At 36.3% G+C, this 16,305-nt stretch overlaps 4 protein-coding genes across 5 annotated transcripts in view; 2 read left to right on the top strand and 2 right to left on the bottom strand.

Moving 5' to 3' along the window:
• Positions 1–141: 141 nt before the first annotated feature.
• On the top strand, positions 142–3,489 carry LOC306881718 (transcription elongation factor A N-terminal and central domain-containing protein 2). Its single transcript, XM_079435948.1, has 4 exons — positions 142–348; positions 431–572; positions 799–995; positions 2,239–3,489. The coding sequence occupies exons 1-4, from the start codon at positions 250–252 to the stop codon at positions 2,437–2,439; spliced, it is 639 nt and encodes a 212-aa protein (XP_079292074.1). The 5' UTR covers positions 142–249; the 3' UTR covers positions 2,440–3,489.
• On the bottom strand, positions 2,612–6,559 carry LOC306881583 (CUB domain-containing protein 2-like; the record flags this gene model as incomplete). The annotated part of the gene is made up of 6 exons (XM_079435763.1): positions 2,612–2,917; positions 3,141–3,319; positions 3,795–4,148; positions 4,230–4,425; positions 5,317–5,546; positions 6,505–6,559. The coding sequence occupies 6 exons, from the start codon at positions 6,557–6,559 to the stop codon at positions 2,612–2,614; spliced, it is 1,320 nt and encodes a 439-aa protein (XP_079291889.1).
• A 2,531-nt stretch (positions 6,560–9,090) lies between these two features.
• LOC306881716 (large ribosomal subunit protein mL37-like) lies at positions 9,091–14,984 on the top strand. The gene is made up of 7 exons (XM_079435945.1): positions 9,091–9,597; positions 9,740–9,923; positions 11,640–11,755; positions 12,174–12,359; positions 12,553–12,704; positions 13,246–13,449; positions 14,211–14,984. Exons 1-7 carry the CDS (start codon positions 9,213–9,215, stop codon positions 14,286–14,288), a joined length of 1,305 nt encoding a protein of 434 aa, XP_079292071.1. The 5' UTR covers positions 9,091–9,212; the 3' UTR covers positions 14,289–14,984.
• LOC306881717 (single-stranded DNA-binding protein 3-like) overlaps positions 14,446–16,305 on the bottom strand; it is a 37,167-nt gene continuing 35,307 nt past the window's right edge. The window contains exon 18 of one of the 2 annotated variants that reach the window (XM_079435946.1): positions 14,446–15,888. In XM_079435946.1, coding sequence (XP_079292072.1) covers positions 15,859–15,888 — 30 coding nt within the window. In that variant the 3' untranslated portion in view covers positions 14,446–15,858. The remainder of the gene's footprint in view (positions 15,889–16,305) is intronic. The other variant, XM_079435947.1, reaches the window with a different exon arrangement.

Raw genomic sequence — 16,305 nt, forward strand, 5'->3', positions numbered from 1 at the left:
AGACTGGATTGTTTTTATTTTGTTTTTACATGGGCCTTTTGTCCAACTTTAATAGGGCTTTTATATTGAAAGATATTTATCTTGCAGAGGCCGCGCCTCTTCCGGTGTGTCGCGTTCAGTTTACTGTTGTGTTAACTTATTATTGCTGCCGTACAGTGACATTCACGGATGTACAATGCAGTAAGTGAAAAAATTAACTGTAACTAGAGCTGCTGTAAGTAAACTATCGTTCATATCAGGTTTTTAATCATGGATAAATTTGTAGTTCGGTTATCAACGGCAGACAGGGTGAAACAGGAACCAAAACAAAAGAGGAATTACAAGCAAGCAACCCTAGAGTCTCTGCGGGTTAGTCATTGGTTATTTTACCCTGGCTATCATTTTTCACCAGGTGTGGTTTTATTCATGTAGTCATCTGTATTTGTTCCAGAGAGTGGTCGTGATTGAAGACATTGAAAGGTACAGGTCAATCCTTGAACTGCCTGGCCAGCCTAAAGAAAATATGATAGAAGCTTTGAAGGAGCTGGATAAGAAAATGCCTTCCAGAGAAGTGCTGAAGACTACTAGAATCGGTAAGAGTTTATTGTTCTTTTCCCCCCCAGATGTTCTTGTTATATCCCTTTATTTCTCAATCTCAGATATTGAGACATTTGAAACAGATATTAGTCAGTTGCTAACATCTGCCACTGAATTAGGCCTAAGGTGTGATATCCCCAAAAATCATTCCCTTAAAAAAATGTCACATTCTAACAAATACTATTTAAAGTTCATACCACTTTCTCATTGGTTTCAATGCAGGACACACAGTTAACAACTTACGCAAACACTCAGAGGATCCTGAAATCAAGTCACTAGCGGGGGAGGTGTATAAACACTGGAGGACCTTCATTGAGGAACATGCAAATAAACCTACTATAGAAGTTCGCTGTGACAAACAGACAGAAGGTTTAAGAAGCAATGCAAAGAAACTGCTATCTGAAGCCACAGGGCTGAAGGTACTGATTCTAACTTCTTAACGACCTATGCTTTCAATAGTTTATTGCTATACTTGCACATACTTGACCTGTACATACATAGTTGTCTATATTATATGTTGTGTTTTTGCTGCTTTGTACATTGCCTATTTGGATATTATTCTTTTATTATCTGTGTCCTGTCCTGTTGCTGTCTTTCTGTTGCACTGTGGAGCTTCTGTCACTACAACACATTCCTTGTACTTGGCCAATAAAGCTCATTCTGATTCTGATTCTATATAAAGAATTAGCTTCAAGGTTGAATACCTCTGTCAGCACTGATAGCCCTGTGGTTAGCGTGCCGACATATGGCACAAGGTGCTCGTGGCGCTCCGAGTTCGATTCCCATCTCGAGGTCCTTTGCTTTCCTGTCTGCTCTCAACTGCCCTATCAGATAAAGGCAAGAAGCCCATAAATATAACTTACAAAAAAGGTTGAATACCTCTGCTCCCAACCACTAGAATGTAGAAATAACTGAGCTGTACCTTCTAATTTCAATCCAAAAAAAGTGATGTCCTTCTGCAGTATTTTTGTCTTTTTTTCCAGTTCATTTTATGAGAGACACAAAATGACACAACGCAAAATCTTCTTTTCTGAGTAATTGGTAAAAAGGAAGTGAGTTTATAATGAAAACAAGAACAAATCTGTCAATTGCCAGCTATTGCTTAATTGAAAATATGAAATTGTATTGCCTCAAAGTAAGGTCTTTCAAATATTTTAAGTAGATTTTTCTGAGCCATTTGGCAGATATTTGTTTATATTTGTTTGTTTTAATCGTAAATTTACTTCATTTTGATCAAATTCTCATAAAACTTTAGTTTTAGATTTTAGCGTTTTAGACATTTGCACTTCAAAACAAGACAAAAATACTTAAGGAAGAACACATTTTAGCAATGTGATCAGTAGCTGTTATTTCCACTGTATATATTCTAGTGGTTGGGAGCAGAGCTATTCAAACCTTAAGCTATCTCTTTATATAAAATTAATTAAAAAGTAATCGAGATCTGAAGTGAGTTGTATTTGAAGTGTTGCTAATGCAACTCATTGTGCGCTTCCTAGAAATAAACATTTAAAGAACATATTGTGTTCGCTTTAAATTATTCCCTTAGAAAGTCTTAAATGCACCTTTATAAATGCTTCATGAATCCCATATTAAATATTATCATGACACAGTTGTACTTTAAATTCTTATTATATATAGATAATTCTTTTCCTAATGTTCCAGGTGGAGCATGGACTGGTGGAGAACATAGAGAGAGAAGTGTTTCACCAAAGCTCTCGACTTGTTAGTGGAGCATACAGAAGGACTGTGAGGGCTCTCGTCTTTGCACTGAAAAATAGGCCTGACTTGAGAGTGCAGGTCAAGGATGGCAAACTACCAGTTAATACATTTGTAAGCAGTCACAAAAAGAAACTGAAGAATTGAAAAACTGAAATAGGGGACCTCAAGAAAACATTTTTGAACTCTTTTTAACTTTGTCTTGTTCTTAAATACAACATTTGACTTTTATTTATATTGCATTTGTCAGTATGTTCTTTCCAAAACAGTACAAAAATAGAGATGTATCAAGTCCTTATATATGGATTGCGTGGCACACCTATAGAAGCACCAACCACACAATAGCAATTAACATGAGGATCACAGCGAGAACACAGATGCTGATGAAGATGATGTCACTGGTCTCATGAGGTTCACTTTCTTCATCGACATTCTGCTTGTTTGATTCCTTGGCCAGACGGGCCAGTTCATTGAGCCGGTTACGCTCCTCAACTGAGATGATCTTGACCATGGCCACCTTCCTCTGGGCATCACATTGCACCTCATACTCCTGAATATTCTGCTGCGGTCCATCAGAGTTTTCAATATAAAGCGAGTTCACCAGCATGGTGATGTTTTGACGTTTCTACAGAAGATCACGATATGTTATTATACATTAATTTCAATTTGAAGAAAACCATATTAAATGTAGTCTTTAAGCTGATGTTAGATATATCAGATATTTGCCAACATCAGCCACTGAATTAGACCTAAATCTAAGACTGTCACTTAAGGTGTGGGGTCGTAGAGTTGTTTTAAATGTGGTATCCCAAGAAATCACTGCATGAGTGTCTCTTTGTCTTACATACCTGTCCAGCAGTTCCACAGTTGACAAAACGGGCTGGAATTTTGTAGGATGTTTCTGTCAGCTGGGCCGAACAGGATGGATTCCCAAGAAAAATGTTCTCATGGTACAGCTGGGGCAAAGACTCTCTGGAGATCTGAATCTGAAACTCAGTTCGGGTGCATCTTACATTGACTGGCACCACTGTGAGACACAAAGACAACAAAACAACAACTATTCAGGTTGAGTTCAGTGTGGTGTTTACAATAATTATGTGAAGAATGTAACAATTGTTTTAGTACTTTTGAGGGATATTTTGGGGAATAAATGCAATTTATCTTTTGCCTAACAATGTGATTGTTTTAAATACTTTTGAAATGAGTCTTATTTTTCGGTGTTCACACAGACTATTAATTACTTTTCACTGGTGTTTAGTAATTGACTTTAAATAGCTTTTTAGTCCTTAATGTAATAATGCAATTATTGGCTTTAAAGCAACACTGTAAATTTAATTTTTGCTAAAAACTTTTAAATGAATACTCATATTTCAGATCTGTCACAACATTTTTGTGGGAAACGGCATACATACATTATTTGCCCGTGCCTACTCATAGTGCCTAATGATGGTCTGTCATTTACGTTAGAAGAGTGAATTCAAACTTGACAAGTGAGCACTCACCTCCTATATAGGAGGCTGTGAATCCCTTGAATGCATAGTTCCGGTCTGTGCTGAGAACCACCAATAGTTTATTTACCTTGGAGGTCAAAGATGGAGGCTGTTCACTGCCACACCACTGACCCAACAGCGTGTCTGTCTCGCTGTCCCCATCGTACAAAGACACAGAGTCATAGTCACACATGTCGGTCAGGCTGTTTTGATCCTCAAGCTCCAGAAAGGGGAAAAATAGCTTAATCCTGTAGCCAGCTGCTAAAGTGATTGTCCAGTGACAGTTGATAGTGTTGGGGTAGATGTTTGGGTAGTGAGGGCTAGTAAAGTTCCCACTGATATTTTTGAGAATTTGCTGGCACTCTCCTTTAAAAACAGCAATATCAAGGAATATGTATTTGAAATTTTAGTTTATTGTGATAATATGTTTTTGAAAACATGTCTCACCCGAGTAGTAGTAGGCTTTAAAACCTCTCCCGCCAATATTAAAGTCAGATTTGAAGACCACAAGCAGATGGTTTGATGTGGTGACGGTATTGGGAGGTCTCTTATTACCACAATAATTGCCCAGGTGACGGTGTTTAACAGAGGGGCCATCAAAGAGAGCCACGTAGTTGAAATTGCACCCCTCAATGTTTTCCATCTGGAATAAATTTAGATTTATTTCTTAGTTTCTACTTAGTTTGAACTGAAAACTAAAAATTCTATGGGGCAAGGCATTCTGGAGGCATTAAAAGCAGAAATGTGCAGCTCATATATTTGTATACAGTGCTACAGACATCATTTCTGTCAATTGATTTACTGACTTTAATCTTTAACCCATTCAGATCATTTTTAACTGGAAAATATTACTAAAATTAAGGAAAAGAAAAAATATATATATATTTTTTCATATGGAAACCAAACTTGTGAAATACATAATTTAAATAAATAAAAACATTTTTATTTTTTTTTATTAATTTTTTAAAATTAATTATTAAGTGTTTAAGTCTAGAATTTTTAAGAATTTGTAGAATTTTTAAGAGATTTGAAAAGGTAAATTAGAGTAATATTTATGTTGTTTTGATGTAGAAAAAGATGTAAGTTTCATTAATTTGGACTGTTTTGAGCAGTCTTGAGTTGTATGTTCAAATTAATTTAATTAAATCCATCGATTAAAATAATATATTTAACTATAAAATAGTAATATGTGGAATACTAACCTTTTTTTTAATGTGGGTTAGCTCGTCATGACAGTTGAAAGACTGGAAATATCAAGGTTAGTAAGCAATTTCATCACACTACACTTATGTTAACAAATAATGTTGACGTTTTGTGGCTATATTACTGAAACAAGGTGTATTTTAACATTTATCCCTTTGCAATGTCTTGCCCCATAGATTTTAGTTGTAAAAGGACTGCAGTAAACACAATATTTGCTTATTTTTACAAACGAAAGGACAAGTGGTAATTATTGTCTGTTGTAATCAACCACATATTAATTGATATTGCAATGGAATCTTCAGTTACATTCCTTACCTTTCCTATAGCCAACCGAGAAACCCTTGCATGCAACATGGCGGTCTGAATGGAAGATGATGGACATGACGTTCCAGAATGAGCTGAACTTAGGAGGAGACACATCTCCACAGAATTTCCCCAGAAGGTTGCCTTCATCCTCTGAGATGCCGTTGTATATCTTGATGTAGTCATAAGCACAGTCTGTATGGTATTCCGGCTCGAAGTGATGGAAGGTTAACAGTACGGAGGAGCCTTCAGAGACCACTATCAACCAGGTGCAGTATTATAAGGGTACAGGCCTGGAACATTAGGGCTTGACACATTGCCACTGCTTGCAGAGAGGATTCCTCCACATTTAACACCTATAAACATATTATACTGTAAAACATGCTATGGTAACTTCCCTTATAGTCTATATAGTGAAAAACTATAATAGATCTAATTGGACATTTCATGTAATTTTACACTGAAATACTGCTAAATGTACAATTGAAAAGGAACAAGTCATCTTATTACGTCTTTGACACTTCACATTTGATGTTTTTTTATAATCGAAATAAGCTATGTTTCTTTTCAGTTTTATGCTTATCAGTTATGAATAGGGTTTTATGTTACATCTTATGTTGTTAAATTAATGTTAATTGCATTATTTTCGTGTTGTGTTTGTTACCATGAAACCGTACACGGTACACATTATATATATATATATATATATATATAAGTATCTACCTCATCTGGAAAGGCTACTTGTGATGAGCTTTGATTCATCATTATTCATCAGGTACAAAACTGATTTTAGTATTTCAGTAGGTTAGTATTACTTGAGTTAATTCAATATGTTTTTACTGTAAATTGAAATTGAATCTGTAAAACCTAAAAGGTTGATACCATATTTTAATGGTATAGTTCTGGCATCCACAGATGCTTTTTTACCACAAATATTTACAGTAGATTTTTTTTATAACCGTGTACAGTTGAATACATTTTTATCTAAAGCAGCATACAAAATACATTGTATTCAAGATCTACACTTTAGTATGCTTTTCCTACTGAATATACTTGTTTAAGCTAATGCTCAGAAATGCACAGGCATTAAAAACTATCACAGAATCATAAAATTTAGGAAGCCGCCATTCAAACTTACAGAAGAACTGAAGTGTTTACAACGGTACAACTTTCATAAGGTGTACACTTTCACCCATGAGTTAGGAAGCCGTCCTACCTTTCTTGGAGGTGACTTTTCCAGCAATGAACAAAACATGAATGAAGACAATCATCCTTAAAACCATATTGTTTCTTTTAGTATATAGTGTTTAAGTTCTTCTGCACACACTGTCCTGCAGGGTTCAGAGAGCAGAAGTAATATTAAAGCTCCTCATTCTGTGGCCTCTCATTCTGGGGCAATTGGATAGGTGGTACACTCTTTGGCTCTCTGACTAAATTTTTATGAGCACTATCAAATGCACGCAGGTGGCTTGTCAATACACTGTTTGGAGAGAAAGGCATGAAAAGTGTACATGGAACAAGTGGTGTGTTTTAAGTTGATACGAGGAAGAGCCACACAGATGACCACATGTATTACAAGCAGTGTAACGCTGCTGATGTTTTAAAGTTTAGACGACTTGTGAAGTTTAGACACAAACATTATTACATATCCACAATTCAGCAAATTGTGCAATTCATTAAATTTTTTAAAGGAGGGTCATTTTTTTTATTATTATTCAAACAATACAAAAACATTCTTTGTCATTGAAACCAAGAAGCTGATATACACAAACAAATGAACAAATCTGCATTGTTGATCTTTTTGATCTTTCATTAAAAAAAATTCACAAAAATTCTAACCTTTCTTTGAAGTAAAATAATTGAAAATGGGGAGAAAATCTCATGAAGAAATAAATGTTTTCTCCAATGCATGTTGGCCACAATTATTGGCACCCCTAGAAATTCTTATGAGTAAAATATCTCTGAAGTATATTCTCATTCATATTTACATTTTTAGCACATCAGGGTGACTAGGAGCATGAAATTGTCCAGCCATGACTTCTTGTTCCAAAGGATTATAAATATGAGGAAATAGAAATAGAAAGTAGAAAGTGGCTGTAAAAAAAAGAAAATCCCCATTTCCACCATCAGGGCAATAATTAAGTGGTTCCAATCATAATGCAAGGCATCATGGATTCTATCAAATATCAACAGATAAAAACTCTAAACCTTGCCTTGATTGCCTCTTTTAGAAAACTTATAATGGGCCATGGTTAGATCTTCCATCGGGACAATAATCCAAAACAAACATCAAAATCAACACAAAAATGACTGAGCACAAAATGAAGCTTTTGCCATGGCCGTCCCAGTCCTCCTCCGACCTGAACCCTGTAGAAAATGAGTCAGGTGAACTGAAGAGAAGAAGCACTGTCATGGAGCTGTGAATCTGAAGGATCTGGAGAGATTCTGGATGAAGGAATGGTCTCTGATCTCTTATCATGTGTTCTCTAACCTCACCAGGCATTATAGGAGAAAACTCAGAGCTGTTATCTTGGGAAAAGGACATTGCAATAACTGGGTGCCAATAATTGTGGCCAACATGAACTAGAGAAAGTATTTATTTCACAATGAGACTTTCTCCTTACTTTCAATTACTTTACTTCAGTGATAGGTTATAATTTTGTGAATGAAAGATCAAAAGGATAAACAATGCACATTTATTTTCACAGCTGCTTTGGCTCATATTTACCATAGTTGCCAATATTAGTATATAATATAATATAATACAATATAGCAATAAAAATATATTCAAAGCAGACTTTTTTTGCACAGTGTATGATTTAAAATGGCAAGGAAATTATATTTTATTATTATATTATATTTAACACCACCAAGTCATGTTCATTTACAATAACACTAAGTAATATTTGTATTTATTAAATAGAACATGAAGGAAAATTTACAGCTCATGAAGTCAAACTGACACATATAAGGATTTTTTGTAATCTATTTGCAACTTCATGATTTTAAATGATTTGTTTTAGTCTTTGAGTGGAACTCCCCCAAACCAGAAGTGCCTCCAAAAATTTAAAACACAGTAGTCTTAATAGGAAAACGGTGGGTCCCCCTTGGTAGAAATCCCTTCTCCCTCATTGGGACTTTGGAATCCCCCTCAGTACGGTGCCCCCGAGTGTGAGGAACATTTTCTCAGCACACTTTAGGCCCCTAATACTAACTGAGCAGTGGCACCATTTAAATGTATCCTTTATGAACTCATTCTGTAATGGCTACTTCCAGCAGGATATGGCGGCATGCCACAAGCTCAAATAATCTCAAATTGGTTCCTTGAAAATTACAATAAGTTACATAAATGCAGTAGCACCTCACTGCAGAACAAAGATCCAGGGGGCAGGGTTGGATCCACATCTAGGGGGTGGAGATTGGTAGGTTTAGGGGTGGAGATGGGTGGGTTTAGGGATAAGGAGGTGGAGACGGGTAGATTCAGGTATATGTAAGGTGGGAGGAGTTGGATCTAGATCAACCACGCCCCCTGGATCTTGTGTTCTGCAGTGAGGACAAATGGCCTCCACATTCACCAGATCTCAATTCAGAAGAGCATGTTTGGGATGTGGTGAAACTATAGATTTGCCTCATGGATGTGCACAAAGAATTACAGCAGGTCAGAAGGTAAAAGGGGGTCCAACCCAGTACTAGCAAGGTGTATAAAGTGGCCAGTGAGTGCATATTGCCTCGAGTACGGTTATGCAGTAACCTGCAATGATCGATAGATGGCAGTGATGCATAATATCCGTTCACTGTTTCCAGAAGAAGACAGACTTCCCACGTGACGTCACACAATAATGGCCGCCTCCTGAGTGCAACGAAGAACATCATTTGGTTTTGTTGTACATAGACTAGTATATTAATTTCAGACATCGATTATACATGCTAGTAAAATTTTTTAAAGCAACAATGCAAAGAATCAGCACGTCGGCTCCTAAAATAACTCAAAACATTTATTCAAAAGACTGTCATTGTGTCCTCATTATGATCCCTCATGGACGTCGCTGCTTATCCACCAGCTCTTGCTTATATGGGAAGATTCTTCCGAGAAAAAAACCTCGAGTGGTCCATGAAATAGCCGGACTGGAGCCGATCACTTATGCTGACAGGATGCACTTCGTCCCTGGATTGGCAAAGCCGAAGTTTCCTCCCTGGGAACGTGGATGGAAAGAACCGTATCACTATCAGTCCCCTAAACTAGAAGATATGCCTCTGTATAAAGACAAACCATGTTACATATTCAATCAGAGGACCAATGTGCTGGAAGGTAGTTATAGTGTTTCTGTGCATTTATATAAATATATATATATATATATATATATATATATATATATATATATATATATATATATAAACTTTGGTTTGTTATGTGTATAACAGCAGATAATGTGTGACTGATTTGTCTGTAGGCGTTCGACAAGCCCTCTGGCTCAGTAAGTCAGTCCTCATTAAAGGGTTACCTGATCAAATTCTCACCCTTGCTGAAGATCCAGCCAATCAGATTGAGAATCAAGATGAGAGAGTACAGAACAGCATTAAAAATTCCAGACTGTGGGACACAACAGAACACCGGCCACCCAGAGAAAGGTTCTGGTGGGTACCCTGACTGTATTACTGATCTCACTTCCGTTGTTTAGAAACAAGACTGACCTTAAAAATGGCTTTGTCTCAAACATATTTCCTTAATTAGAAATTGATCTTCATTAAAGAAGTAATGACACATTAATAAAATAACTGGACAGGCTATCATGACGCCAGTGACTTTTTCAAAAAACTAGAACACATATGCGCTGACCATCTGTCTTTTGTATATTTTTGTATTAAACTCATGAGCTTGTTTTCTGAGTTGATCATTTGATTAATGATTTTTTAAAATAGTTATTGAGCCTGTGTTTTTTCTGAAGCCCAACAATGTTTTGTGCTTTACATTATTACATACTGCAAACTATTTCATAACTTAAAAACCATCCTTCCTTAAATTAATTGGTTGAAACAAAAAAGGAAATTCTGTCATTTTCTTGCCCTCATGTCATTACAAACCTGTATGACTTTCAGTCTTCTGTAGAACATAAAATATATTTAATATTCTCTAAAATATGATAAAGCTCAAACGTGCTTGTTTAATGCTTGAGAGGTTTGGCCTTGTGCGTCAAGCAAGCACGTAACAAGTTAGAAAGACAAAAACAGCAGTACTTTTGTACAGTTAACAAAAAGTATGGTGGGGTGGTGATGGCGCAGTGGATAAGACACATGCCTTTGGTGTGAGAGACCAGGGTTCGAATCCACTGTGAGACACCAATGTGTCCCTGAGCATGACACTTAACCCCCTAGTTGCTCCAGAGGCATGCGACCTCTGACATGTATAGCAATTGTAAGTCGCTTTGGATAAAAGCATCAGCTAAATGAATAAATGTAAATGTAATGTAAATAAAATCCTAGAAACTGAACAGTAAACCTCGCAAGTTTGACTTTTGCCCTCTGTCTTCTATAAAAAAAAAAAACCTGTTCAGTTAGACAGGAAATTTGCACATGCTCAATATGTAAACAACAACCACAGTTTCCTTTTTGTGGGTAGTCTTAGTTGGTGGTACTGTTTCTGATTAAGCGTTGTCTATGTTATTGATGAAAGTTTGTAAAATAATGTGTGTTCATCTTGTGATTGAATAATCATTCAGTGATGGGTATGTTTAACAACATTATGTAGATGCTCATCCATATAACACCAATGTACCCTGTTAATAACTATAAACATGACATACAGTGTGCAATTCATGCAGTTCACTTCATCTTTGCACCATAAACAGACTCACGGTTGAATGAAGCGTGCACGCCAGCTACTGTCCCTTCTCACCCAGCGCTTCATAATTGGCTCAACAGCTTTAAAATGGAAGGTGGCATTTGGCCCGGGCTGTGTCGCTCTGATGGCGTTTTGAATTTAATGACGGTCATTAAACACGGGCCAGTCTGCATCCCCAGCAGGTAGCGGCTCTGTAAAGCCTTTATTAATTAATTCTGCTCCTGGGAGGTCTGCCATTCATAAGAGCCTCTTTGATATCTCTCATCTCCCTGGTTAAAATCTGCCCTTTGGTGGCTGTTTTATCTCCCAACTACTGCTGGCCCTTAACATTTTCCTTCTCACAAAAACCCGTCACACCACGAGCATGAAAAGGCCATATTGACATTGACACGAAAAGACATGACACTTGGGAACATACGTTCGGTGAATTGGAAATGATCATATCCTGTTTTGTATGAACCATCAAATAGTTAATAAAATGAGTTTTATGTGTATTTTCTTTTGCTCTATAGTCCCTCGCTCTTAAACAGACTGCTTCACCTGTGTGGAGGCCTGCAGGTCACTCATCCTGAGCTGGCCAAGAGGATTCTTGCTGAGAAATACAGTTTAGCAGCGACCTGGAGGAGAGGTGGGTGTATAGTTTGTGGGTTTATATTGGGCAACAGTCTGAGACCAGATTTATACTGGCTACTGTATATACACATAGAAAGGTTTGAGGTTGTATGCTCACCAAAGCTGAATTTATTTTATCAAAAATACATTGAAAACATTAAGAAAGTTAAATATTTTGCTATTTAAATGTGATATATTCCCGTGATGGCAAAGCTGAATTTCAGTATTATTACTCCAGTCTTTAGTGTCACATGATCCTTCTGAAATCATTCAGTCTTTCAGAAACTTATCGTTGTTGAAAACAACTGAATAGCTTAATATTTTTGCGAAAATAGTGATTTCAGACTTCCTTAATGAAATAGAAACAGCATTTATGTGTTTTTTATTGACAAAGCTGTATTTAGATCAAATATGCAAAATCCATCTGTTCACAGGAGAGGACGTGTTTCAGGTCAGAGGTCAGAATGGGTTGCTGTTGAACTCCATGACCCCTTTACCGGTGGTGGCTGGACAGGAGCAGATCCAGAGCACTGCTGACCAGGCTCTGGAGACCTTCTACCCCATTGCGCCCACCATTGACCTTCAGAACACACATGTTTACCAGGAGAAGAACGACACAGGTCAGCCACTGACTTCATTCACAATCACTCACAGCTAATTCCTGGAAAACCGAAAGTCATTTATTACAGTGGTCAATCAGTCAGTGTTTCTTAAATCAAAGTGATTTTTAGCATGTTTAATTTGAAATCATTTTTACATAATGGCAAAAAGAAATATTAGCGGTTAATTAATTGCTTGCTTCCCTTTCGACAGGATTCAGAGAGGACTATCCTTACCCTCATGCTCACACTCTCTTCCTGATGGAGATGGGAAATGCCCCAAAACTCCTTCCTGAACAGCTCCGTGCTAAAATGGTTATGTTCGCCTTTGGAAATGCGCTGGCTCGAGCACAAGCCTTGTATGGGGTAAGATCCTTGCATCATTAAAACATTGATTACAACTATTGATAAGGGCTTGGCAACATGACGTACACTGCTGTTCAAAAGTTTTGGGACCATAACATTTTTTCAAATTAATGCAGTTCCTTCAAAATTTCAATTTATCAAAGAATCCTGAAAAAAAAAAACTATCATGGTTTCCACAAAAATATTAAATAAAATCTTTACTTGGTCTTAAACAAGGTTGTATATACTGCTTATTGTTGTGAATCAGTTCAAACTGTTTCAATGTTTTACACAAGTAAAAAATTTTCGCTAAAATCTCCAAATCTTTTAGTGCAAAATGTATGTGGGTAAATATGTGGTGTTTGTTACTGTGTTTTCCTATATTACACATATAAATAAACATGATTCTGAATCATTCTTCCGTGTTAATTTAGTAAAAAAACAGTGTGGACGACGTGTCTTAAATATTTACTTACTTTGTAGTCTGCATGTTCAGTTGAATTTGTCAGTAATGATATAAAGCAAAAACGTAGTTTGCAGATGTTCTCTCATCTTTCTGCAGAAGGAGCCCAGTGTCCTGGAGAAGCCCATCGTGGTGCAGAGCGTGGCCACTAATGGCCGTCTCTTCCAGTTTGTGGTATTTCAGCTCAACACGACTGACCTGCAGTCTGACAGTGGAGTGAAGAATCTGGCATGGGTGGACGAGGACCAGTCTCTCTATGAGTTTGCCAAGGTCAAGCCTCTTATCAAGAAGAAAGTTGTTCAGGTAAAGAGTTAATTCAGATAAATTAACTTTGATTTCAATTGTTCTTTGAAAGATATTAATACTTTTTTTAATAAATAGTGCATAAAATTGATTGTGACATTAATAATGTTACTGAAAAAATTCTATTTTTAAATAAATGCTGCAAATTTTGAAAAAACAAACAAACAAAAACAACCCAGTTGTGCTGCTTTTTTGACATTGATAAGAAGTGTTTCTTGAGAACCAGATCATATTAGAATTATTTTTGGAAGGATCATGTGACACTAAAGACTGGAGTAATGCTGCTAAATATTCAGCTTTGCCAACAAAGAAATTAATTTTGAAATACTTTAAAATAGAAAAAAGTTACTTTAAAATATATATATAAAATAATTTAATCAAATAAATTCAGCCTAGGTAAGCGTAAGAGACTTCAGTCAAAACTGTTTTGAAATATCAGGAGTGTATGGCCTATCCAACATCCAAAACAAATTTTAACTTTATTTAATGACAAGGTTCTTAAATTTGGTTGTTGATATTAAATATGGTTAAACAATGTATGTATTTGCATTTGATTTTGACGAATTGTGCTGTGAAGAAAGCTACTGTTTATTTTTTGCTTATAAGGAAATGTTACTTGCTTAGAGAGTGCTGAACAATACTTGGAATTCTGTGCTCAACAAATAAGAATTCCAGTAACTGAGTTGTGAGATATATGAAGGTGGTGTCAAGTTTTGTCGTTGTTGGTTTGTTAACTGAACATGTCATGCTCTTCATTATAGGTCCCTGCTGGCTTGTCAGGATATCAGCCTAACACCTTCAAGAAGTTCCTGGCACTCTACTTACATGGAGCAGTGTGAACAGACCAAAGCACCTTTGCCAGAATTACTGAAGAACTGTGAATAAAATGTTGGCAGTTGAGACTAAACTTGACTGTTCATTTGAATGTCTCTTAACTAATATTGAAATAAATATTTATCATACATATTTACTTGCAGAAGAGATGAGACTTGAAATAGTTATATAAACAAAAAATAATTTAATCATAAAAATTACACAAGTCATTTCACTGTATTCCAAGGAACATAATACATACAGTAAAGGCTAAACAACATGTAACAGGTCAAGTAAGGCGGTACAATATTAAGACAGACTAGGGAAGAGAAACTTAAAATATATAAACGCAGTAAAAAAAAGAATCACCCCTTTCTCAGCATACTATATTATAAAGATAATTTTACAAAAATCTAATTTTTTGGAAAGTGTTGAAGCCGTTTTTCAAGTTTGTTCAGTGAACAGGGAGATGGGAAGGACAGCTAATTGTCCGCACAGCGGCTAACCACATGTCCCCCCAGATGCATGCAAATAACTGTGTGGTGGTCACACAAGACTTTTTACTTTTGATATAGACACCCCCTTTATTCAGGGACTCAGTATTCAGTTTCTGTTCACCACATCTGTGAAACTTGTTCAGTTCGTTTCAGCTGATGAATTTGTTAATACAAATATTTACACATCTCCAAAAAATTTGAAGGAAATAAAAGCAGTTGAATGTGAGAGGGCATTCTTTCTTGCCTAAGCTTAGTTAAAAAACTTTTGGGTCTTTGCGGCACATTTTTAACTGTGACTAAAGGCAAACAGCAATGGGTCAAAACAATACAACAGCACAAAGGAAAATGAAAACTAAGTCAGTGAGATGAGATTCAATGTTGCATGATGAAGTGTTATGTTTGACCAAACTCCCACCCAAAAACACTCTTAATTTCATGTCATCTTCTGAGTGTCCCATGGAAAACTGGAAAAATGTCAAAATGTCCCACATTAGGCTCATTAAAAGGCTTCGGTAAAATCCATTGTTATAAAATATTATGACATTGAACAGAAGTAGTCATTTTAATTTTGCTAACAGTCCAAGTATGCGATAAAGGAAATGATAGCAGAATGATAGATATTTTTTGTCATTCGCATTGGAGCATATCAAATCTACTGTAGCCAAAGCTGTTCTTCGGGATTCATTTTTGAAAATTTCAGAGATTGGATCCTACAAATACTCTAAAGGAATGTTACACAAATGCTGCACATCTCACTGAAGTACATAGTATTCTGCATTACATCCACAGTGTAAATGTTGTCATGGTACTGAAATTTTGAGATCCACTTAACAAAAAGAAGCAAATTTATGTTGTCTTGGTGTGTGTGGGCTTCTATGTTTAAATTATACGAAAATATTAGAGTGGTTTAAAATGATGTAGCTCTCATCTCAGACAGGTCCTTCCTCTATCCGTGCTGAAATGAGAGGCATCCACCTCATCCAGAGCTGCGGTAGGATCTGGTTCCTATGGATATGTGAGGTTAGACTCACTCTGGTTCTTGGTGAGGTTGGTCCTTGTTCTTTAAGACATGTGGTGTCTTGGTGCCGGAGCTCATCCTTCACACGCTCATTGTCATTGTCGGTGAGTACTGAAGGAAGAGAAAAGTTAATTTATACAGGCCCCCCAAAATCCATCATTAAGTATTTGACATTTTATTTATTTATTGAAGAGGAATAACCCTTGAGATGAACCATCTCGTTTTCGAGGGGGTCCTCAAGTCCAAATACAAAAATTGACATTGACCTTACAGCGGCATTCAAATATAACAAAAAACACATACACAAATGAAACAGAAATATATTTCCATTATTTACAATAATGGTAAATGCAGAAATATATAATACATAGCTCATACAAACAAGACATTCACTCATACAAGACTCTCCAAAGGTTGCTCAAACTTCCCTCAACAGAATAAACATGTAATATGTATGCACCAAAACACACATCTAGACACCGGTAAACACATATGCACACATAAATGTAAAGGATTAATGCACCATAC

The sequence above is a fragment of the Barbus barbus genome (assembly GCF_936440315.1).
Source record: "Barbus barbus genome assembly, chromosome: 15".
Classification (NCBI taxonomy): domain Eukaryota; kingdom Metazoa; phylum Chordata; class Actinopteri; order Cypriniformes; family Cyprinidae; genus Barbus; species Barbus barbus.

Bases quoted from the DNA above. Each gene is read 5' to 3' on its own strand.
- LOC306881718 (XM_079435948.1), top strand. From the start codon at position 250: ATGGATAAATTTGTAGTTCGGTTATCAACGGCAGACAGGGTGAAACAG. The intron at 349-430 runs GTTAGTCATTGG...TATTTGTTCCAG, and splicing joins CAACCCTAGAGTCTCTGCGG to AGAGTGGTCGTGATTGAAGA. The intron at 996-2,238 runs GTACTGATTCTA...CTAATGTTCCAG, and splicing joins CTGAAGCCACAGGGCTGAAG to GTGGAGCATGGACTGGTGGA.
- LOC306881716 (XM_079435945.1), top strand. From the start codon at position 9,213: ATGCTAGTAAAATTTTTTAAAGCAACAATGCAAAGAATCAGCACGTCG. The intron at 9,598-9,739 runs GTAGTTATAGTG...ATTTGTCTGTAG, and splicing joins GAGGACCAATGTGCTGGAAG to GCGTTCGACAAGCCCTCTGG. The intron at 13,450-14,210 runs GTAAAGAGTTAA...TCTTCATTATAG, and splicing joins TCAAGAAGAAAGTTGTTCAG to GTCCCTGCTGGCTTGTCAGG.